Source organism: Rhipicephalus microplus, unplaced genomic scaffold (assembly GCF_043290135.1).
Source record: "Rhipicephalus microplus isolate Deutch F79 unplaced genomic scaffold, USDA_Rmic scaffold_32, whole genome shotgun sequence".
Classification (NCBI taxonomy): Eukaryota; Metazoa; Arthropoda; class Arachnida; order Ixodida; family Ixodidae; genus Rhipicephalus; species Rhipicephalus microplus.
In genome coordinates, this window is record NW_027464605.1 from 459697 (window position 1) to 485278 (window position 25582).

At 45.4% G+C, this 25582-nt stretch overlaps 2 protein-coding genes and 1 long non-coding RNA gene across 10 annotated transcripts in view; 2 read left to right on the forward strand and 1 right to left on the reverse strand.

Annotated features, from left to right (window-relative positions):
- The window catches only part of LOC119172814 (glycine receptor subunit alpha-4-like), a 379910-nt gene that overhangs the window by 246871 nt on the left and 107457 nt on the right, over window positions 1-25582 (reverse strand). The window lies entirely within an intron of this gene.
- Window positions 1-25582, forward strand: part of LOC142786811 (paired box protein Pax-6-like) — a 209882-nt gene that overhangs the window by 78882 nt on the left and 105418 nt on the right. For 2 of the 3 annotated variants that reach the window (XM_075884467.1, XM_075884469.1), the window contains exon 3: window positions 2390-3191. In XM_075884467.1, coding sequence (XP_075740582.1) covers window positions 3041-3191 — 151 coding nt within the window. In that variant the 5' untranslated portion in view covers window positions 2390-3040. Of the gene's footprint in view, window positions 1-2275; window positions 3192-25582 lie in introns of those variants that run through there. The other variant, XM_075884468.1, reaches the window with a different exon arrangement.
- LOC142786791 (uncharacterized) lies at window positions 8402-11954 on the forward strand. 4 transcript variants are annotated; one of them, XR_012889157.1, is made up of 5 exons: window positions 8402-9008; window positions 9985-10063; window positions 10257-10317; window positions 11446-11510; window positions 11660-11954. It is a non-coding gene; the product is annotated as an uncharacterized LOC142786791 (long non-coding RNA). The 4 variants fall into 4 exon arrangements; XR_012889159.1 differs by lacking the exon at window positions 10257-10317 and having other exon boundaries at window positions 8409-9008; XR_012889158.1 differs by lacking the exon at window positions 11446-11510 and having other exon boundaries at window positions 8411-9008.

Genomic DNA, 25582 nt, shown 5'->3' on the forward strand with positions numbered 1-25582 from the left:
TCACATGTGTAGCGCTCTCTTTAGGAAGACACGTTGACTCTCCTGAAAGAGTCGCAGAGCCTCATAAAGGAAGTCAATGTGACTCTCAAAGAAGAATCAATGTGCTTGACAACCATACACTCTAAGAAAAGAAACAATGTCATTTGACTCCTCCTGCATACTGAGCCACATGAGTAGCATTCTCTATAGAGAGTCGCATTGACTATCTATATGAAAGTCAACGCAACTCCCTGAAAATAGTGCTACATGTTTGATTCTGAGATGCATAAATAAGAGTCAAAAGACACCTTATTTTCTTAGAGCGTATGCGGTGGTCAAGCTCCTCTAGAACTACATCAGTGGCAACTACGAGCAAGGCATTACCAAGTTTCGCGCAGGTCATATGACTATGAAGTTAGGTATCCTTTGATATTAAATATGACAGGAAGGCTTTCAAGCGAGAGAGAGAGGAAAGGTAAGAGGGTAAAAAAAGGGATGAAAATACATTGAAAGAAAGAGTCGGTATGGCTAGACCTTTATTTGTCTGCATTACGATCTGTATAAGAAGCGGGATAGACGTGACGTGAAGAGATGAACTTTCACGACGTTAATAGAAAGGTTAATAAGAAAGCTTGATATATACGAATGGTACCACCGCTATGTATATATATATATATATATATATATATATATATATATATATATATATATATATATATATATATATATATATATATATATATATATATATATATATAGAGAGAGAGAGAGAGAGAGAGAGGATATGCTGCGGCGCATATAACACAAAAGATAACCCCTACTCTTTTACTGCAAAGCAACAATAAAAAGACAAGAAATGGAAGTCAACGACTTCTACTCGCTGGGTTTAATTAATCGAATTTAACTGCATGATCAACTGGCTGTTTTTTTAGTGTTCCGGAAGCGGAACACATGCTGTGAGTTGCAGATGTGAAACTACATTGACGGGTTTCCTATAGAAACATTGCTCTTTTTCAGTGCCCATAGTGAAACCAGGTAACATGAAACCAGTTTGTTGTGACAAAAACACTTTACCTTAAAATATTGTTTATTTAATACTATGTTCACGGTTTGTCGTCACATGACTTTCTCATTGAGACTAACAGCTCGCTAAGCGTGGCTTTTACATATGTTGCACCATCCATATCGTCCAACTTGCGGCGGGGTATTTAAGATTCAGTTCAGGTTGCATCCTGCACACCTGCCCCGCGTGCAGTATGCAGTGTAGATGCATAACTCGTTGATGTTTTTTTATACTAGATAAGTGATATAGGAGACTTGCACGCACCACGAGGTATTATCAGATGTCTCTCGCGTGTGGTTGCGACCGATTGCATTAATGTCATTATTTACCTCCATATTTTTGCCTTTATTAGTCGGAAGCCGACATCACTAACCTTAGCGATGGCAACATTCCTTACCTTGGTTCAGTTATACGGAGTAATAAGCAGCCTCGTGTACTTACAGGGCAACCAGTTAAGGGCTCAGTGATTGAACCGCAGAATGCGGTAAACAGAAAGTAATTTTAAATTGTAGAGTAATGTTTTACTGCAGCATGCGGGACTACATAACAAAAACAGAGGCGTTTGCACAATCATGTCGTCTCCAAAAAGCCCACAATGTACACCTCTCAGGTTTGACAGGTTCCATCGATACAAACGATTAAAGGGGTGGAAGCATCAAAGCGAGTTCCCGTAAAGGTAATTTGGTTATATATGAAATGAGCTCAGGAAGGAGTCCAATAAGTTCAAAAAATGATGAGCCGACGGGAGAGATATCAGTGTCCTACAGTATCGGGTGTGCTCCTTATATTCCTCGCCGACGTCACATCATAAGCACCGGGATCTGCAGAGTGATGTAAACAAGTTGGTTAGAGTTAACCTCAAGTACACAAAGTTGGTTAATGACGCCCTGGGGACGTACACAGGACGGCGAAAAGCATGGTTGGGCGGGGAGCATTCACCTGGCAATACTTTTTTATTAGAGTTTCGGGACGAGCGCCTGCCATGGAACGAGTGTGGAGTGCCTAAGGCACACATGTCTGCTCTGATGCACCGCGGCCTCCGCCGCTTCGGGCAACAGCAGCAGCCGCCGCATTCGGAAGCTTGCGCACGCTCACTCTCGCTCATTGGCGCCCTCACCCCTGCTCGCACACACCGGGCCAGGTAGAAGTCGGCATTGCCGCCGCCGCACACAGAGGCTCGCGGACGCCGCTCGCGATTGGGAGTACGCGCTCCTGGGTGTGTGGTGGTGTGTGTGTACGTAAGCGTGTTCGCCTCGAGAAGAGAGCGGCGCACCTCTTGACGTCAGAAGGTTCTCCGCTCATCAGTGGTGCGCGCGCGTCTTCTTGTTCCCGCACGCACCTCGACAGGTCACCGGAGGACGCAACCCCGGAGACGCTGCTGACCACGGCTCCCGTGACGAACGGTGCTCTTGACCCAGTGGTGCTGCGACGTGAGGAGAAGGAGGCTGCTGGGAGTTTCACCGGAGATCCCAAGACGACGACGCTCGCGACCGCGAACTCCTCCTGGTCTTCAACGGCGGAACGCAGTCACCGCTGGACACCGTCGTCTCCTCGACGTCCCCAGACTGGTCAGCCTGCTTGTGGAACTGTGCGTGTGGGCTTGTGACGTACTGTGGACAGCGAGGACTCTATCGTCGGTCGGGGGAAGTGTCGATTGTTCGGGACCAAGCCCTGCTATCCATATTGCTACTTCACGGATTTCTCTCCATTTGATAAACGTCGACCAGAACAGGTATCGGTTGTTCCGGAAAGCATCAGTCAGAGCCGCAGTGAATTCCCCGTCCAGTCAAGACCTCAGCCTCCACGCGGCTGTTGAAGCCCTGACGGTTGCTGTGCAAGACGCGTAGTGTGACCCGGACTGTAGCCACCAGTGACTCTCGGTCTGCCGTGACGGTGGCGTCTTTGCCGGAGGCCTTCAGACAGCGGCAGGAGCGAGACGACCCAGCGGCTGCGGCGGCGAAGGCGGAAGGGCCGGCCCTGAGCTACCGGCATGCCTTCATGGACCTGAGCGTGCCCAAGCGGGCAGCGACTCCCCCCGGCTCTTCGGCGACCCCTCAACGTCCACTGCCGGTGCCGGCCATGGTTCATCACGTTCCCGGATCCCCGCCCGCCTTCTCGGCATCGGACACGGCGCCGGCTGCTATCCCCGGTGAGTAAATGTACTTATACGAACAACAGTCGGCTAATGTCTTCCGTCAACTTGTTAGCGTGTAATAAGCCATAGATATGCTTAGTAGTAACTATGCACCGCACAGGCTGTGCATGGTGAGTAGTATGGTTGAAGCTAGATCTCACGCCGGTGCTGGCTGAGTAACGGCAAAGCCCAGCACATAGCCAGTTTAAGGGGCACTTACAGCGCTGTTTTTTGAGTGGTACACTTAAACATAAGAAGTACATCGAGCGAAAATTTCGGAACGAATAATTGTGGAATTTAGAGCACGTCAAGTGGACGAAGGTGTCTTACGCGTGATGAAGAAAATGCTCATTTCGTATTTCTTCAGTTGGTGCTCTCTCACGGCTCTCTTTCCACTTAGAGACTTCAAAAAACCTAATGTAGACGCTTTTTAGAAGTTTGCCGGGCACTGTTTGTTGATAAGGCGCAGTGAATACGTACGCAGCATCTCATTTAAATCAATAAAATTTACAAATCTGAGAAAAACGCTTCGAGAATAGCGTTTAGCTCAAAACGATTACAGTGCATTTCTGATGGTATGAGAAGCAACACGCTGGTTTTGTTTTGTTTTTTTTTTTGTTAGAAAGGAAATTTTAGTAGATACATGACATAGCATCTTCGCTGCATGGAAGCGGCGGGAATACAGGCAGAGCACTCCAGACTGTCGCCGATGTGCAACGCCATTCGCAACTGCAATTACATGAGCCGTTACATCATCACTGCTTTTACTAGTAGTAGTTGTTTGGTTTTGCTTTGAGATATTTACGCATTTATTGAGTAAGTATATATTCTTGTTCTTGGTTTATGTGAAGCTGTTCCAGTTGTCTGCATCATTACTTGGCATATAGCGATAAAGTTACTGGGCAACCTTTATGATCCCCTTTTTGTTCAATTTACGTCATTTTAGTCCGAAATTTAAAAAAAAATATGTCGGGTGCAAGAGAACTCTGAAAGGCTTGAACTTGGGGAGTTCGTCTAGCCCGTGAGTAACAGCACTTAACTTTTTTGGCTATATATACAAATTTTGTCGCTGACGAAAAGTACTCTCAACTGCACATGTGATGAAGAATGACACACACGAAAGCAATGCAACAACGTCAGGCCTGCGTGGAAGGTGCAGCACTGTCGCAGCGTAAGATATAGAAGAGCGGCCTTTCAGAGCCTTTTCTCAACACTCATTGGGTATCTACTGCAAGCACACTTGAGTGATACCTACTAGGGCATTAATAATAAACTTTTGGGTAGTACGTAGGCCGGTATTCGCTATGCTACTTTTCGTCATTCTTTTGAGAAGCGTGGTAACCGCTAAACACTTGCAAGGAATTTTGTGCCAATTGTTCATGCAGTGGCTGATGACGATGAGAAATTATGGCTGAAGTGGGTATGCGCCATAGTTAATAGGTGAACAAGAAGAAGCTTTTGTAACGGGCTAGAGCATTGGACGACCCACTCGTTACGCTATTGGAGTTGTGCGACGACTGGTTGTTCTTTCACTGTTTTAGAACGCTTTATAAGTCGTATTAACGCGATTGTTTTCCCGACATCAAGCCTACTATAAGGCAAGTTCACCAACAAGTCACAAGCACCGGCGTATCTATGTGGTAGAATACTGGGCTGGCACCCAGCAGACCCGGGTTTCGAGGCCCACTGTGTCTTTGGAGCTAGGCTTTCTTTTTTTTTCTAATTTCGCGCGATGTGGTTACGGACACCGGTGGCGGACAACTGTGCGTGACTTGAGTTGTGGTCACATAACAGGTCTCGCGGTAAAATTCCTTCCACGTGGGCCCAGAAATAGGTTGCACTAGAATTTAGCAGCAACAGTTCTGGAGGCTTGTTTTTTGCACTTTTTGTAATAATAATAATAATAATAATAATAATAATAATAATAATAATAATAATAATAATAATAATAATAATAATACCTAAAATTTTACTTCCAAAACCACCACGCCATAGTTGCGAGAGACGCTGTAGTAAAGGGCTCCTGAAATTTTGACCATCCGGTTTTCTTTAACGTAAACTGACATCGCACAGTACAGGGGCTTCAACCACTTCGCCTCCACCAAAATGTGACCGGGGCGGCTGGAATCGAATCCTGGACGTTCGGGTCAGCAGCCAAGCATCGTATACCCACTGATCGACCGTGTTGAACGTGCACTTCTTGTGTCGTATGTTGCAACAGCATTATCGTGAAATCACTAAACTCAAACGCCAAATGCGCATCAGAAAAAAAAATTATGAACGGCCAACTTTGTCATCGAAATGTTATATACGACACTGAACGACAGCATTGATGCTCGCGCGTCTCTCATAATCATATGGTGGATTTGGGACGTTAAACCCCACATATCAATCAATCATTGATGCTCGCGCACTACCAATCGTGACAAGTGCTTCTCTGTAGTCATATATGGTGGATCTTACTCAATTTAATACGTCCGCTTAAGTCCATCAATGCTTGCTCCCCATGCCTAAATCTAGTCATCTTATTGATCATTCAGTCGAACTCAGCACTTTATTCGGGTTCTTGGTAAATTGCAACTTATAACCAGGAAACTAGACGAAAAAGAGCAGTTTCTCGGCCACATCTGGAACTTTACGTAAGGACACGATTGCAAGTGTATCCATCGTCTGTGAAATCAATGAGAAGTGAAAATGAGCCCCAGATCAACATACCGAGGACCCACAGGGAAGGTGAGAGGACGGCGTAAACGTACCGTTCAAAAATCTGTCTTCTCGTCTCTTTCTCACAATTACTAGAGACACTAACCGCTTGTAAAAGAACAGTGTGAGACCGTGCTGTGTAGTCTCGAGCTGAAGATTCATGCTTCTGATTCTTACTCCTCTTCTTTTCTATCTCTTTCCTTTCTATTATTCTCCCTTTCCCCCACCCCAAGTGTAGGGTAGCCAACCGAGCCAACCTTGGTTGACCTCCCTGGCTTTTCTCTCTATTTCTCTCTCTCTCTCTCTCTCTCTCTCTCTAGAGACACCATTACTCAACGTAACCAGGACCTACATAACTTACGAGTTCGTTTTGTTTCATTCTGTTTTTTTTGTTCTATATCTTTCTGTATACATTTACGGCTGCCTTATCTCGGCGATGGTTCGGGCAGGGTTCAACATGAACCACTGATTAAATGCAAAAAAAAAAGGAGTGGTATTGCAATGGAATTGGTATACGTTATTCTGGACAAGGACTGTTCAAAATCGTCCACTCTATATACATTATATGTAGGCAACAGTTATGCGCGTATGTACCAAGCAAAATTCTTGTTGGTCTGAAAGAAAGTATATATGAACAGGCCTAAACCTCAAAACAAAACACCGGGGGGCGAAGAAAATATCGCGAAAATGATCTCCAGATTTCTCTATCACGATCACTGCATCTTCAAAAGGTTGCTGCATGCAACATTCTCACGTATACTACCATGTCAGGTGTGTGAGGTGAGTCGTTAACACATTTCATTGATAGTGCACAGGTATACTTGTATAACTGGCTTCATGTAACTTTGAGCTGCAACATCAGTTATAATCGCAGTTGAGGGAGTTAGGCATAGGTTGAGGTCAACAAACGAGAGAGACTGGGAGGCAGTGATTTGCATGAGTGTTCATCGACGTAGCCTGTAGCTGCTATCTTACGTCAGTAACGACACTATAGCGTGACTACAGTTCATTGGCGCTAATTTGGCCCAATCTGCCACGTGCACGCCACCTGTAAAGTGGCTACACATTACGTAGTTTCTAAACACTTATCTCATACTTTCTTTTGCAAGACGCACGAGAGCAATCGTTCGACAGTATACTTTCAACGAACTAATACCTAAAAGCACGGCCTCAGCCATCGCCCTCTTTCTGTCCCCACAACTGAGCGCCTAGTTTGTTCTTAGTAGTAGGGATACACATGGGAAAAGCAGAGGAAGACTAGGGATCGATTAGGTACGCACGCCATACTAAACAAGGGAAAAGTTTGAATTTGGAAGAGCGCATGTAGGTGATTGCAGCCTTAATGTGTTCAGAAATACTTTTGACCTAGACATCAATAACATATCAAGAGAACATTTTCATGTTAGACGTACATTAGCTATGATGACAAAACAGACTTCATTTACATGAACATGGATATGAAATGACGGGAAAGAAACATGTACACATTCGATCTTTCGCACTAGCACAGACGCACAAAAATGTGTCACAAAAAAGAGGTACACATTAGCATGTGGCATGGTAAATAAGAAGCACAAATAAAACATGAATATGTAATGTGTGTTTAGAAAAAGTGTTTAAATGCTTCGAGTACTTCGTACTCGACTATGGGAGAGCAGTGAGCATTCCCTATTACAAATAAACTCCATTTGAAAAAGACCGATACCTGTAGCAACAAATCAGGCTTATACTCTATCTTGCACCCTGAAGCGACCAGATTTTTCAAAGCTGGTCAATAAATATCAAAAAATTTATAAAGGATACACGGATTGACAAGAAAAAAGCAAAAATATGAAGAATTAGGTACTGTATGAGCAGACCAGTTACAACAGAGTCGACCAAACACGTCGTATGCAAAATGCCCCGCCGCGGTGGTCTAGTGGCTATATGCACTCTAAGCCAAAAATGGCCAAAATGGGAGCAACGGCTGTTTTTACTCCTTCAGACCGACTGTTACTCTCCGAAAAGACCAAGCGGAACAAGATGGCCGACTTGTTCGAGAATGGGGGAGCAACTGTATTCATCTTAAGTTTGTAAGGGAGCAACGGAAGGAGGAACCGCTGTAAATGCTCTCGTCACGCAACGGTTACTCCCCGGCAGGACACCGCACACAAATATGCATGCCGCCCACATTGATATTTATGGGCCAGATTATTGTTTGTTCTGTGTGCCAAACTTCATTAAACCAAAACAGTGATTTATTTTAGCATCCGTAGATAATAAGATAGCAGCGCTGGCTTAACACAGAAGGCCTGAGAATACAGTACGACAAATACCTAACACACGCAGCAGCAGAATGGAGAGTTGGCACGTCAAAGCGGACCGAACGCCGAAACACGTGCAAAACAACGATAAAAAAAGCCTAGACACGCCGTTCGTCCGCGAAGTAAGGGCGTCAAAGTCGATCAAGCACCGAAACACGTGCATAAGAAGCCCCCCCCCCCCCCCCGCCCAAATATATCGGAGAAGAAAAAAAAAAAAAAGCGGACCCAGACGCGCTTCTCATCAGCCATACACTTAGTAGCACGCTTCAACGTGTAGTTTGAGGGCAGAATGACAAATCTGCGCCATCTGCGGCCGCACGACAAAAGTGGCGCTGGTGTAGCAAACGATGTAAGTTACAAAGTAATTTTTATTGAGTGTTTATGTTGACTAGCACTAAATAAAAATTACACTCAACTTTTTATATTTATTTATGAGTTTTAGTGTACCTCAGTTTTTTTTATATAATTGTATTAGGAGAACACACTGAAATTATTGCGCTGACGCCTGTGCTGCCACTGCTGGACGTTTTTTTTTTTCCGCGCAACTAGGTTCCCGTTCGCACTACTTACTCATTTTCATATGGTCTGAGGTTGGCGAGCACATGGACGGGCGAGCTTGTGAGCTATGTTTTGATCGTGTGTGTGTGCCGCAGATTTGCGTTTCTGCTTATTCGTAATGAAGGTTAGTGTATATTTATCTTTATGGAGCGCGAAGTAGTTGTGGATTTTGCTGCTGGGTGGAACAAACACATCGTAAACACGTCTTCAGCTATCTGCAAGCCTGTTCGCTCGTCGGACAAAGGACCGAGCATGCATCAGCGTGCAGGTGAGTGGCATTTCCAGCAACATTTAATGCTCTTACAATACATTGTTGAGTGGTTGCGCTATTGAAAGAGAAATGATTTGCTCTTATTCACCGTATCCATTGCTAGCCGTATCGGACTAAATTACCTCTATTACCGCCTGCATACCCTCTTGCTTTCCCTGTCACCACTGCAGTGCCAGTGTACTTTTGCAGTTAAAAGTTCATTTCCGCAACACTACCTCGCTTGAAAAAACATTGGGGCGGGGTTGTAGCTGCATTCATACTGGCACTTTTCTACCATTGGCTTTATGTAATGTTAACGGCTGAGTGTTGGGGCCTTGGGCCGCATTTTTTAGAGATGTAAAGTGTATGTAAATCAGTAAGTGAACAAATCATTGTCGCATCACTTCACTGGCATAGCCAGGCGGTTGCGCACAGAATTTTTTTAGGCCGGGCGTAGGGAGCCCAAATTGACGACCATATTCGCTTGCCCGGCCTATTCAGATAAGCGGACCCCCCCCCCCCCCCCCCTCCCCGCACGCCTAAAAAAAAAAAAATCTGCCCACATCACTGCGTCACTTGCTTCACCTCTGCGCTGAACGTACTATTTTATAAGCGCACCATCAAGCGAGCAGTTTACATATTGACAGAACAATTGGAGGAGGAATGACCCAAATCTTTCAGATTTCTTTAGTGATGTAATACCTTAGCAAAACTGAATATTGTAAAAGACAATCATAAATGCTGTATGTTCTCGTTAGCGCTGTCATTATTCTGCATCATGAAATCTTTATGCGCTGTGAAAACTTGGCATGCCGTTGAAGTCACATATCGACGTTAATACCAATCGACGAAAATTTCGACAACTTCAATAACGCCGTTTGGGATTTGCCGCATGCACATAATTCGGCTGATTCCCACTTGGCTGTTCTTAACCTGACTTCACTGCTACCAAATGAAACAATATTTGATGCATGTCTTTTACTTTTTTTTTCAGGGATATGACACAAATTTGGTTATACTGCAGATAAAGATGCTCCCAACGATGCTAAAGTACAGAAAGCAAGTGAATTTTGGTAAGTGCAGACTTTTTGTACTACGTATATGAAAGCATCGCTTTTTAGGGGCAAACTGTGCATGTGTTGGCCAGAGAATAGTTCATTATGCCACATGGTTACACTGGCACTGACAATTCGACATGGCTCCGCTGGCCCGTGTGTGTGCTCACACTGTTACCGTTAAGATAAAATGTTAATGTTTTCATTGCAGGGATTGCTGTTTGTACTAAAAAGCCAACTGCCAAGATTTGTTTACGCTGGTACTCCTAAAAGTATGATTTCCCTATTTACATGGATTTTGGCTTGCACAAAGCATAACACTTGGGCCTAGATTCACAAAGCTGTCCATGCGCAGGCCTTCATAACAGCGTTTCTTGACTTGCCTTTACCCTGTTTTCTGCAGATGTTTCGTGGGTTTAAAAGTGCCACAGCATGTTGACCTCCCCCACTCTGAAATATTCGCGTTCAAAGTTCCGCAAGAGTGGGCTTAACTTTCTTGTGCACCTCTTTGCTAGTCCAAGATACTGAAGTGTTATGCTCTTACTAGAGGTGGCAGTGTTTCTAATGTTTGTATTTCCATCACATTGACCAAGTATGCGATGTTGGCTTGACTGGTAGCACATCCTCAACAAATGTCTTTGTGGCACATGTAGAAGGCAGTACAAAATAAATAGGCAGACATTCACAGCGGGAGCTAACTTCTAATAATGCTTTTTTTTTTTTGGAAACCATGGTGTGCTTATTCCAATTTGTCTTACAAGCAGTAACCTGTTTGGCTGTGAACCAACAAGACGTTGAACTAATAAAAGCTTCACATCTTGTTGCTCTCAAATATATATGTATTGGCAAGCTATCTGTGACACTGTCAAACAAAGAATCAGAATATCTGTGCATGCCTTAAGATATATTGCTTCGTTTACATATCTCGTGGCTGTGACTCGTCAACCGAGTGAACAAATGCACCCTAGTTTTCTAAATTTAAAGCATTTTTTGAAGGTAGCACGGTCTACATTTATTTGTCTATAGTTTTGTCCAGCCGTTTGCGTCAGGTACAAAGAAATATACTGAAGATTATCATGTAGCCTCTGCAAATGGTTGCTTTCAAGCAGGCTTTGCATGCTTGGCTTGTGCCTACAGGTATTGCACAATTCAAGACGCAGCAGCGTATGATAGAACAGTAGAATCGAGAGCAACTATGTGCACGAGCTAAATAAGTATTTTAACATGAGCGGACAGTACGTGTTATTTGCCACACACATGACCTCATTTAGAATGCCCATTGGTGACTGGGCTCATAGAAATGTAACTCAGCTGTGTATAGGAAACAAGTTAACTGAACCTAAGGGTATCTTTAACTGCTACAAATATGCCTTGTTGAGGTGCTGCACATTTTCTTCCAGAATATTGCTGTCCGAGACATCATGTGAAGAGCGTCTACCACATCAGCATTTATATGGCTTGCCAAGTAACGTTTGGCCGAACCTTCCTTTTTTTCACATTTCGTTTTGCAGTAGACATCCTAAAATGTAAGCGCTGCTTTAGTGTGTGTGACTTATTGTTATGAATTGATTCTGGCATGTTTAACCTCACACTTCTATTTTTTTTTTCTTGCAGCAATGAGATGCTTCACATATGCCTGCGGTGACGTTCTGCTGCGCTAGCCTGATGGAAACACCAGCGGCGAAACTTGAGTTGTTCAGAATTGGAGAAGTTGCCCTTCTCTCACCAATGATGACACAGACTGCCCTATGCTAGAAATTCAAGATTGTTTTTCCACGGATGACGCAGAAAACCTTTGATGTATTATGGTGTTTGTTTAGTGCTGGCTGTGGTGTGGCGAAGTCTACTTTTACGTGTGGTCACACGTCGCCTCATAAAAAGAACAATAAAGCATTTATTTTCCTTCCAATATTGTCCACTTTTTGTGTTAGAAGCACCCAAGCAGTGCTCTTCCAAGGAGCTCTCGCCATGTGTTAAGCGTGTGACAAGCATACTCGAGATAAATACTCATTTCCCCAAGGAGTAACTGGAAGCATGTGCAGTTGGTTTTCAGAGAGTAACTGCAAACACGTGGGAGGAACGGTAAAGAGTAACTGTTGCTCTTAGAAGAGCAACTGGTGGGAGTAATGGTTGGTCGGCAGGGAGCAACTGTTGGTCTGCAGGGAGGAACTGGAGGGAGTAACTGTTCATCCCCCGAAGGAGGAACTGAAAGGAGAGCAACGGTTCCTCCCTCTGCAGTTACTCCTTTTAGGAGAGTAATGGGAGTGGCAATGCAATTGCTCCTTGAAAGGAGCAACCCCTATACCCCTGTTGCTCCATTTTGGCTTAGAGTGTGGTACTCGGCTGCTGACCCGCAGGTCGTGGGATCAAATCCCGGCTGTGGCGGCTGCATTTCCGATGGAGGCGGAAACGTTGTAGGCCTGTCTGCTCAGATTTTGGCGCACGTTAAAAAACCCCAGGTGGTCAAAATTTCCGGAGCCCTCCACTACGGCGTCTTTCATAAACATATGGTGGTTTTAGGACGTTAAACCCCACATATCAGTCAATCAATCGTATGCAAAACAACCATACAAAAAATAGCTGCATTCCTGCTGATAACATTTCTAAATCACACAAAGCATTTATTTATTGGTGTATAAGCGCTTGTAAGAAAGCAAAAACCTTCAAGTTTTGCCGAGAAAGCCGACTGAGCGTGTTAGCTTGCTATATTCGCCGTGGCATACGTTCGCGACGTTTTTAGCAGAATACAAAGCAGCATAAACATCTTGGATAGGTGGCGCTTAGGACAGCTGCATGACCCGAGAGGTTCTGCGCTCTCAATTAAACTCCAAGTCGTTACGTTCATCAGCGGAAGTTACAGGTGTCCTTATTAAAACGTTATAAAAACAACAGAAATTTCAATAACGAATAGAAAAACGAAGTTATGGGGATAGCTTGCATGTTTTAAGGCAATGTAAAAAAAGTATATCTGATAAGATTGAACGAACTAGGTTTCCATAGTGGTCACACCCTTTCTGAAAGAGAATGCAAGTAAAGATGAACGTCATCAGCTTGTGCGAGAGGGATATTCAGTTTACGTTAAGATGGTTGCGGATTTATGCTGAGCACGGTGCAGCATCGCGGAGAAACATGGGTCAAAGGGAGCAAAAGATAGCGAAAAAAATTGAATAGAAATTGAGAACTGTGATACAAAATTAAGAAGTGGTGAGTGGAAAGGTAAAGCCACCGTCCCACGATGAGTTCCCATCAAACCTAGACCTCAGCAATGGTCATGGGGTTATACAGCGTCCGCCTCTAATGCGGGAGAGACTGGGTGCGTTTCCTCAGTGCCCCCCGACACGCCCCAGTTTTAAATGCGAAAACATGTGGCGCTCGGTGCATTGTCCGTTCTGCGGCGTCCGCACCCATTCTGCCCATGCGCCAACTCTCCTCCCTCTTTTCACGGTGGAGTGGAGGTGGTGGCATGAGCGCTGCCTCTATTTCGTTTCTCCTCTCCCGTTTTTTAGGGGCGAAGCTTCCTATAGCGGCACCCGTTTGTCCCTCGTAGCCGTTGTAGTAGTGTGTAACAAGTATAACATTTTGACCTCCAAGGTGGTGCTGGTGAGAGATTTCTTCTGTGCGTTGTTGAACAATAAAATATATGGCTCAATGTACATGCCAATGGCTGCTAAGGGGGAATGAGAGACAGGAGAATTCGGCTTTTAGTTGAGGCGCACGCAGCGAATTTTTTATTGTTCAACTACGCACAGAAGACAAGAAAGGGTTGCTACGTCATACTCGCTAGGCGTAACAATAGGTTTCAGAAAGGTTTAACGAGCGTTGGGCCGCAGTGCCATGAATACAGTGAACTAGTATATACCATGAACTCGAGGTGGTTAAAGGTGGGAAGTAGACACGAAGCGCAAGCCGTAAGAAAGTGTGCGTGTGCCTCCTCTCGTTCAGTCCTTGGAATGTCCGCTGGATGGCGGTGCTTCTATACTGGGAACACATGATGAAAAGATGCGAGATGGTGGTACTTGGAGTGTTCAATAGATGGACGAACGGACACACGGAAACATGCATGGATGGACGCATGGACGGACGCAGGGGCGGATGCACAGATGGACGTGCGGACGCACGAACAGACGCAGGCACTGACGGGCGGATGGACGCATGGGCGGCCACACAGACGCACGCATGGATGGGCGGAAGCAAGAACGAATGGACGGACGGATGCTTCGCCCCACTATCCATCATTCACTCCGTGGATATGCTGCCATTTTTTTCTCTCTCCGCCACAGCTCTGCGCTCGTATATAATGGGGCGCTGGCTCGCTTGCGTTGCACTCTCCTCCGCAATGGCACTGTGAACGCTGGCAAAGCTGAACGTAAACGGCAATGCGGGCAAGCAAATTTCGAAGCTGCGAAAGCGCGCGTTCGCTGTGCTTCCGTCATGCTCCCCATGTACAGCGGTGTGCGAAACGCCATGAACGTCGGCGCTAGTTGCAGCGGCAGGTAGCGCCGACGTGAAGCAAAGGAAGGATCGGGAAGCCGAACCTAAACGTCAGTGTCGGCAAGCGGTAATTCAAACGCCTTGACAGCCACCATGCCATAAGTCGCATAAGAGAAACGGAAACTGTATGCGCACCCCCCACGATGTTTTCGCATCCCACAATGGTTGCTCATGGGAAATATGATGTGTAATTTTTCCTATATCAACTATAGAAGTACCCAGTGCTGGCGTTCAGCGTTGCGGGTACACATACCTCGACAGGGTCGCCTGTAAGTTTTGTTTGTTCCCACTAAATTCTTCCCTCCCTGCCCACAACGACAGTGCGCCATGCGTCCTATGCAAAAATAAGCTTCTTAGTTTTGCTCAAACTACTATTAGTGCTACCAACCACAATAATGGGTGACATGTCGGAGCGCTTGTTTCTGCTTTCGAAGAACCCTAAGTTCAAACCAGCGCAATCAAACCCAGCGCGTCACTCTTTGAAGGAGGATGTTCCAGCATTTCACCACAGCTATGGTGCAATATGCCGAATGCGGCTGGAGTCTCACTTTTTGTCACTTTGCTTTTTTTTCTTTCTGCTGCTTAGTACTAACCCTTTAGTTCATCTGTAATTTATCTAGGTTATGCTACATCACGGAAACATTATAAATACACGCTGTTAAGAGCACATGCGCGTGTTTCGCGCTGCTCTATGTGAGAGGAAACAAGCGCTTCCAAATCCCTGTGCCCACGTTGTTACAACGCGCGTCTCGCGTACGTACTTCCAGGTGGTCTCGAAGCGCGCTTGATGCAGGCGACCAGAGATAGCCGCCACCTGTCGACTTCGTGCGTGGCTCAGGATATGCACGGAGTGAAACCCCGTGGCGTCACTGCGCCGCCTACGCGCTGCGTATACGTGACACGCTATACTGCGCGCAAATGCCGCTTCAGCTCGCATTGCAAAGGATGAGAAACGAAGGAAGGGTTGATAGAAGTAGGAAAGTACAGCGACGGGTTTTGCGAGTCGCACTCGCGTGTCTGCAGCTCTGTCGCACCGTGTGTGTCATGAAAGATGATTTCGCGTCCAAAGAAATACAAAAAGAAAAATTGAACATTTTTTTTAATACAGCTTGGGAGGTTGTGACGTATAAATTAAGTGAGGTTTGCACAATTCTGGCGCTTTGTAAAAAAAAATGGGTTGGTTTCTGAGCGCGATTTAAATACGGATTACGAATGGATATACGCACGCTGATATCAAATACAATGATTGGAAGAATTTTGTAATGCGACGCATTGGCGACATATACATAGTAAAGCAGTTTGCACCCTAAGTGATACTTGCTGTGTTTATGAGTGACACCGTACGATAAGGGTGTTTTGGTTGGTCAAAACACCCTTGTCGTAGGGTGTTACTTATAGGCACGGAAAGTGCCCTTAATGGTAAGAACTGGTTCACTCTGCATGTATTCTCTATACGCACAATAACAATTGACAAAGGGATTCCATCAATCTTGTTCTTAAACTACATAAAAGGTAAATAAGAATTGTATCAAGCAAAGCCTGTGATGAGTTAGAATTATTGGTGGTGGTGTTGTGGTATACGCGACAAACCCGCGCTGTATAACGTTTGAAAGCGTAAATAGTATGGCACCTTCAGCTTACTTTGTGCTTGCTTTATAGGTCTGTATGCCTGCCGTTATGCCGGTGAGCTGATTTTTATTCCAGAAGTTCGCGCCACTATGCTAGTGCCGATTTCGTAAATCTTTTATTGACAGTTCGGCTCGGCCAACTCACGCAGGCCACTCACCCCTTACTATATACGTCCCATATGCTGGCGCGTGCTAACAAACATTCAATTAGACCAAGCTGTAGCATTCCATTAACAAGCAGATACGAGTTCGCTAAAGCCGTAATTCGAAAAACTTCAACTTCAACCCTTCATACGCGTGAAGCTGCTCTTTTCCTGAATCTTTTTTTTCTTTGTGTTCAAACCTTTTCTATCTCATTTTTCAACTACACGAACATGCTAGCGTTTTACCGGATGCTATATTGTTTTTGAAATGCTCGGTGAAGCTACCTGATGGCAGTGCAAAAAAGAGAAACAACTTCACTGGTGCATCAGCCAGTCTTTGACGCGCTCTATGCTAATTGCGCCGGCACAAGGACCACTGACCTCCCGTTTCGGCCAGACACGAGCTGTCTACTGCACTTTCATGAAAACAAAACAGCGAGCTCGGCTACGTAGACAAAGCAGACATGAATTTTACCAATGCCTGTCGCTCTCGTCTCTCTTTCTATTTCTGTTAGTGCTTAGCTTCAAGTGCATTGATTCAGGTTTGTTGCTCAACATTTGTTTCAAAGCTGTAATTTTTTTTTCGATACATGCTTTTCAATCCGGTCGAGCAGAATTCCCGTCAACCACCACGAGCGATACACCTGTGATGCATTAACTCGTTAAATTGCAGACGAAACCTGGCTTGTGATTGACCTTGTGAGTCCGAACCTCGACACTGATGCGTCTCGTATGCGGAGAACGGGTTGAGGGTGAGTTAATTGAAACACCGCTCCCTCCCCTCTGTCTGCTACCCAATCACGGCTCTGCAGAGCGCACAGGTATGCGATCAGATGCGGTAGATCGCGAGGTACAGTCATGGCATAACATAACTTATTGCACGCAACTCGCACGGACGTCAGACGTGATGGACGAAAAGGCTGCTGTGGCAGCTCGAATGGAACATACTTTCTTTTTTTCTTCTTTTTTTTTTGCGGCAAACAGTTAGCTTGCCAGCTACAGCAAGTGGAGCACTGTGCGCAACCTTATAATGGCCCATGCAGAACGAGAGTCATAAAGAAAATAAAGTTAGTGTACAAGTGTTTTCTGAAGCCATGCATTGTGGATAATGTTGTATACTTTCTGGCATATACAGGAGCACTGCCTAATGTTATCTATTCTCGATTTATTTTCCGATCGTTCATGACCCACAGATCCGCTGAAATATTGTTGCGGGAAACGTGAGTTTGAAAAAAGGTTGGGGGAAACCAAGGCAAAACGTATTCGCATTAGCGAGAAACACGTGCACTCACAGTGAATTCGAAGGTCCGAAAAACAGTGATTGAAGAGATATTCTCTCTTACAGTTGCGTGCTCACCTTGAATGAGTGTTCTATTAACGAACACAGTAATGTGGACGCCTTTATTGGCTAACTTTGGGATTCTGTTCATCGATATTGATTATCAACGAAGTTTAAAGTGATGAAGATAACACTAATTCATTTCTGTAGCATTTACCTACAAAGTGCTGCTGAAATCTGCCACACCCAAGATATGACTTGTATGCACCTATTACAGCCGACAAAGGCTGAATGCATTCAAACAAAGGAGCATGCCCGGAAACTTGCTCTGTTTAGACACTTCGACGTGATTGGGGTTCTCCCAAGCACGTTATGAAGCCCTGCAGGCGTAAAAGTTAGCTAATTATTACCACACATTACGTACAACTGTTAACGAATGACTATTGAGTGGACAAGCCACTCAGCATAGGATTAATATCGGCGTGATTAATATGCGGAGTTACAAGGAGGCTTGATACAAGTACCCAACACAGCAGCATGCGTATACTATTCTGAATCCCGAAGGAATGATGAAGCAACCGACAGTTCCTGCAGGTGTAAGCCCCGCGTGAGCCTGCGTACGTGTGTGTGCGTGTTTGTGTCAAGGGGGGGGGGCGGCATTTACGTTTCGAAACTTCGCAGCGTAGTAACAATTGACAACGTGCACTTTTCCCATCTCAGCTCATGCCCAGTCCACGGTGACTGTTGGTGCTGCTCAGCCAGGCTAAGCCAGCTGCTGCGTGTTATCCAATCAGCGTGCTCTATAGTAGGCAATAAACTCTTACAATATTTTGCATTCATCACTGGAGTAGCCAGTGTGAAAAGAGCAGATAGAAAGTCAACTTTAAAATGAAATTTTTAATTTTGTTTTAATTTACAGTCATTCGGCGGAAAAAGGGAGGGGCACCTTCTTGATGTGAAGTGGGGCCAGACAGGCAGATGGGGTAAAGTGTCATTTTTTTACCATGCCGAAAAAACAAATCGGGGCATATCCATGAAGTGAATGATGGTGAGTGGGCGAAGCAGTGGCATCATTCTGTGTTACCGTAAATCCCCCGTGACATTGGCCACTCACGCATGTAAATGAGTTTCAGAGTGGTGTTCCGTTATATGGAATGTTTGTTGGTAATAAATGGTCTCTTGTGTTTCGTTGTAAATCCCGTATTGCCTTCATTTATAATTGAGTCACGAAGGACCAAAAAAAGTTATTTAACATATTTCCTTCCTTCATTTATTACTGCTTTGTAGTTTCGGATCTAGGCTGAAGTTGGCAAAGACGAGGTCTGGGCACGTTTCCCTCCTTGTTGTTGGTTTTTTCCAGTTATACAAAATGCACGTTCAGCATATCGAGACATCATGTACTGCACACGTCAGTTGCTGTCTGTGATCATCATCGTCATTATCATGACGTGTAGTGGGTATGTTGCATGTGCTGCGCCGTGATGGAAGAAAGAGTATGTGTGGTCTAGACCGCGCTTGTTCTTCGTCAGCGTCATCGTCGTGGCATGTCACGAATGACGACAGACATGACTCGGTCCTAAGGAGCTTTGCCCCGAAAAAAATTGGGGGGGGGGGGGGGGGGTACCGTTTCGGTATGAGGCACGTGCCTTCTCCCCCCCCCCTGAGAAATTACGGGGGGGGGTGGCACGGGCCCATCCTGCAATTTTTCAATTTTGCATGGGCTTACACGCACACGCACAAACGTGTGCAGGATCATGCTTAAAGTATAGTTAAATCCCACCACCACTCTCTCTCGAATAGCAGTTGCTGGTACACCATGCACTGACAGACATGCTGCAGCTCAGCGACGGGGGCTTCTAGACAGGATACCGAGGCTCGGGAACACAAAACGGAAACGCGACGCCTCTAACGCTAATAGCCTTACGTCATATCATATCCCAGGGTCAAGATATCACATTCATTGATTCGCCTTTGATTCACCGATTAAAATGATTATTTTTATTCTTGAAGCACGGACACAAAGAAAAAAAAGAACGTGTAACCCTAACAATACAATGTGTTGCTGTAGAAAGAAATGTCCTCCACATTATTAAAATACCAGTCAGTAATAGTAAACTGACGTAGAACGCATAAACTGCCTTCGTGTCTCCGGAGGATATGTGTAGTTAAATATTACCAAAAGCTCTGATATAAGTAACACTGTTTCGACATGGGAATTCGCCCCGCCACGCTGCATGGTCTCGTGGAAGTATACTCGGCTGCCGACCCGCAGGTCGCGGGTTCGAATCCCGGCTGCGGCGGCTGCATTTGCGATGGAGGCGAAAATGCTGTGGGCCCGTGTGCTGATGAGATTTTGTTGCGCTTTGAAGAACGCCAGGTGGTCTAAATTTCTAGAATCCTCCACTATGGCGTCTCTCATAATCATATGATGGTTTTGGGACGTTGAACCTCACGTATCATCGACACAGGAATTCAGATTTAAGTAAATATTTTGCAGTAGGGCCTAATACCTCGGCCTAAGTGGGATGAAACAAGAATTTACAATAGATAGACCCTTACGACTCGTTCAAGTCATTCAAGTGTGGAGGATCCAAAGGAGAGCGCGCTCGCTCGCGTGCTTATAAATTTTTAGAACAGCTCCACGCAAAGCTTTGCGTTGCGAATGCGTCGTATGCTCACATCTCGCAGGCACCCGTTGAGTGATGAACGCTAACGCTATAGTACCACAACAGCCGCAAGGTTTGCGTACGCAATTCTAAAATTCCCTGTTGTAATGTTGCGCAGTTCAGCGGCGCGCCTGCGGCCCACGCAATCGTGTATCGGCGATGCAAAGCCGCACGCACATGCAGGCACTGTTTTCTCGCGCGCGATCACCTGACGTGCATGCGGGGAGGGATTATGCACGCTGGGCCGTCTGAGTGTCCGCGCGATCAATCCCCGATCAATTTGCCTCGCGCTGCTTAGGGCCACCGCGAAGAGACGAGTGACACCGCGAGCAGGAAAGCCGGCCGCGCGCGTCACAAACACGCATTCGGGGGTGCCATCAAAACACGGCGAGGAAAAAAATGACGCCTTCTCATCGGGCGTGGGATTTGCGCGCTTCGTTCGGGAACAGCCGCTACCCGCGCATATAACACCGAGAAGATTGATGGAGGATCGCGACTCAAAACAAAGGATCAGACGCGGGCACGCTGCGGTATGTGCGACCCGACTCCGTCATTCGTTTGCGGTTATACTGTCTGAACGCTTGCGTGCGACTTGTGGACAACGACCTATATCCTTACACCACGTGGTGGTAAACCACCGAGCCATAGTATACAACAGGTGCAGGTTTGACGAACTTCTGGTGTCCTATCGACACACGGACAACAACATTCGGCCGACGGTGCCGAACGCCGACTTCATTTTGCACTGTGCATCACCCGTACTCCGCCGATGCAAACAACGAAGTCTCTTTAGTACTGACGATTACGCCTAAACTTTACGAAGGATCTTCGAAAAATAGGATACCATATGAAGATGCGTATATAGACCTGTCTAAAAAGTGACGGAAAACATACCTGAAAGAAACTCGAGGAGCATTGAAAGCTCTATATAATGTGTGCTATATGTTCGACCTCTGAAATAAATTTTTTTAAAAACTTAGCAACTTCCACTACCCGACTGGAAAATAGGTATTAGTATAACAAGATGAAAACCTGTCAACGAACGAAAAGGTATTGTCCAAGTATTCAAAACTCGCCCATTTTGATATTTTGTTCATATATGGGCTTGAAAAATTGTTGGAATGCATATAAAAAAACAATGGCTATATAGTCGTCCCAATGTCAGAATCAATTCTCTTCTGCGGAGCAGGAAATTTATATATATATATATATATATATATATATATATATATTATGATAACTCCAGCACAATATCGCACGAATAGGACTGTCTGCCGGTGGTTCGGGTAGCCTCTACGAAAACACTGTATTGAACCTGCGAGACTTGTTTAATGCTGACTATCTCGTTGGCTGCGTCATCAAGCTGCGTAACACATCCACGTGTGCGGCATAGCCACGTAGTTTTCAAGTGCTAGCCTCAATGTAGTCGTTCCAGTGAGGCAAAATGTAAAGAACTTTCGCACTTCCGCACATGCCGTGCTCTGGCAGCATGTCAAAAAACTCAGTGAATGAGTTGTTAAACTAATATGAAGCCACCAAACAGAATGGCCTGACATAAAGATGCGCAGCAAATCTATATTAATAACTGCTCGTGAATGCAAATGACGTTATCAGCATTTTTGAACAAACAATACTCATTTTGTTGACTTCTTATCACGAGGTTGCCGCTCTGTATACTCTTGTCGCGGGCTAACTTTGAACGTAGCCGAACTGGGAGAAGTAATTAGGGTCAAATTCATGCTGTACCGTTAATATTCATTATTCATTCCAGCTGTTCATTACAGCCGAGGAGCGCATGTGGCTCGACCTCTGAAGGGTCGGCCTTTACAGCACCTCACTCAGAAGGTCAATAGCAGAAGAAAGAAAGAGAGAAGCGACTGAGCAACAACACTTGACGCATTGTTCTATCAGGTACTTGCGGCGGGTACATACGAAACTATTGCGCGGCACATTAGCTGGTGCAACCTGTTATAGCAAGGCGAAGCTGGCATTTCGGAAAACGGAAAAGTGTCCGCCATCACTTTGCAGTGACGTTTGCGTATATACTCGTACGTTTGGGTAACCCGATCGGAACACGCATATTCATATTCGTTCTTATAGAGAGAGGCGAAGTTGGAGTGCTACATTCCTCACCTGAATAAATATGCGTTATTTATTAACGATAGCCGCGAGTTCATAGCCATGTATACTTGTCTTCGCACTTGAAACGCTTGTAAATTGTCGGGCGCTTCCTCTTATCTGTTAGTTCTGTGACGTGGTTCTCATTCCCACACAACTCGTTTAGTAACAGCCGCACGACCGAACTCATTGAGGCCAAGCTGACGCCGTCGAGGCGGCCACACTTCTCACGGCTTCTCGACCCAATCCTCGAGGCATTCCCGTGCCATCGTGACTCCATTTAGCGCTGTTCACCGCTCCCTGTTACTCTTGCGCTGCCTTGCTTATAGCGGAGCTGCAGCAGTGGGATAGAAGTAAAAACTTGGCGTACAATGCGATAAAATATTGGTGTGCTGACCACAAGCCTGACATCTTCATTACGCAGTTGATTACACCTAATTTCGACGCGTTACATTCGTTGACGCTTCATTACATTTGGTGTTATCAGTGTACCATGTACCCATGTGTACACCTATGTGTGCCACTAAACTTGACACGATCTTGCTCTCTTATTGTATCTTACCAGCATGGTCTATTAGTGCCATAATGGGAGATATGTGCTTCTTTATTGGCAACACAAGAATTGAAGGGATAAGGCAGGTATTACAGAGTGCAAAATTGTCTGGCCATGTGGGCAGATCTCCCACCCATAATTGCAGAACGCCATTGAAACTGCGTATGCCGCATTGATCTATCTATCTATCTATCTATCTATCTATCTATCTATCTATCTATCTATCTATCTATCTATCTATCTATCTATCTATCTATCAGCGCAACATCCCTAAGCAGATGCGTTCACATAATAACCTAAATCTAACAGCTAGATTGATGAAGGACTTATGTGGCTAAGTTGCCTATCAGGTCCATATTTTTTAATAATAATATATAGGGTCTAAAGTCCCAAAAGCACGAAACGATTATGAGGGACGGAGTAGTTGAAAGCTCCGAAAATTTTGACCACTTGGTGTTCTTTACGTGCACCTAAATCTAACTGCAGTGTACGGATCTCAAACAATTTCGCCTTCATCGAAAATGCAGCCGCCACAGCCGGTTTCGATCCCGCGACCTTCAGGTTGGCTGTCGAGTGTCATAACCACTAGCCCACCGTGGCAGAGCAGGTCCCTATTTTCAATTGTCGTTTGCACTTGTACAATGAGGCAGGTGCAGGTTTGAGGGGACAATGGGGCGGGTATACGGTTTGAATTCCAGTTATGATTCGTCAACATAATTGACTTTTTTTTAACAAGCGGCGCCTTTTTTATTGCTTATATTTGTAAGCAGCTCACCAAATTAATTTCGGGGTTGCCATTGCATTCCAAGTCATCATGCGCAACCCACACCTAATTAGTGTATATTTTTTTCTTTTTTTTTCATGGTCGACACAGTGTCAAATTCGTGTACCCACATGTTTCTATAATACACGGCATCAAACCATTCGCGACGAGCTGCTACCAACGAACGCGATCCGTGGCACGTACGGCAATCAATTCCGGCGCCTTCGCCGCGTATACAGATAACACCGAACTGCGACAGAAGCGTACGCGCATGGCCGCAGTGGCGCGGCCGTCGTTTAATGCTCCCCGCGAACAATAGATGCGCGCTCAGTCATTGTTGCCTTCTGCGGAAGCTCTCGGCATGCCTGTACGGACGAGCACCGATATCACCATATCAATGAACACGAGAAACAGCGAGCGACATGTATGGGCACTTCGGGCTTCCGGCCGCGTTGCACACGCGCTGACGGTAGCGCGGTGACCAGAAATAATGAGTGCCCCATCTTCTCTGCATTCGTTGAAAGGGCGGGTATGCGAAGGGAACGGGGCGAAGCCACAGCTGCAGGGCGTTCACTTGTCGCGGCTCGCAGGCTGCAGTGCCGGTTTCCGGCGTCGTTATTTCGTTCCTAATCGATGAGTGCACGTGTGAAATGCCGAGCTCGTCGAGCGAGTCAGGTCGGCACAAAAGTCTCTCTGCCGTTCTGATTGATCATTAGGGTCTCTTGCTGCAAGGGCTCTTCTTGAATTTTCATTCATGTATGAAAGCCGCGCACCGATTTTGAAATTAGTCGTATTGATTGTCATCGTCGTCGATACTACAACAGCGAACGTTTAGTGATGCGCATTAAGTCGATATGGTATAGTGGACATTGAACATCAGTGAAGACTTCTGTCTATAGTTTCGTGCACTGCAGGGGCAAAAAAGCTCTATCACATTCACAATATCAAGAATGTTACTAAAACTTTATGCAAAATACGCATGTAAAAAATGTACGCTCAAGTGCCCGGTCAGATGTTGCACATAGAGTGCAGATGACAATTTTGTTTTGGTTCACGTATATTGTATAATTTAAATAGTTACAAAGAAAAGATTTGTGAAAGAAAGAATCTGTCTTGAAAACGACGTTTTCGTTAAAATATGATAATAATAAATAAAACATAAGTATAGTTGATAGTGTGAGCCACTTCGTGAACGGAGCAGACTACGCACGCTACCTCCTACAAGTCTCCTTCCCCCCTCCCCTCACCCTCTCGACGCTCCGGACGCTGTGTCGTGCTTTCGTATGGAGGGCAGAAATCCGTGTTTCTTATTGGCTCAAACCGCTTGTTCTGAACGAAATTACTTCCACTAGGTGACATGCTTGAGAACCTTTTAGGTGACATTACGAAATGGTGGACATCATCCGTCTTAAGCTAAGCGCCTGACTGGACACACACACTCGCAGTGCAACACTTACAGGACATTAAAGTGGCACACCATATACTTTTATTTTCATTGTATTTTTTGACACAACATAGTGCCAGTAAGAAACCGAAGGGCGTTTAGGAGGCGATCCGGAAAAGGCGTCCAATGCAAATTTCGAACCGAAGGTTTTGCATACAAAACGCCAGTACAACACGCAAGTTTTGTTTAGTGCCACGAGCGGGGAAAAAAAGAAAAAACAGTCAAAGCCAATGAGTACAGTCCACTCGCTTTGCATCATGCATGCATGCTTGCTATCACCGCTTCAGATCGGCGCGTGCTGGTCTTGGGCTCGACGACTTCTAAAGCGTCGGCTTTCACCAGTGCTCGCGCGGCTCTTTCCCGGAAAACAGCGCAACCGAGAGACAATGGGAATATATGAGAGCTACGTGGAAGCGTGAGGCGCGAGTCTTGGACAAAAGAACACACAGAGA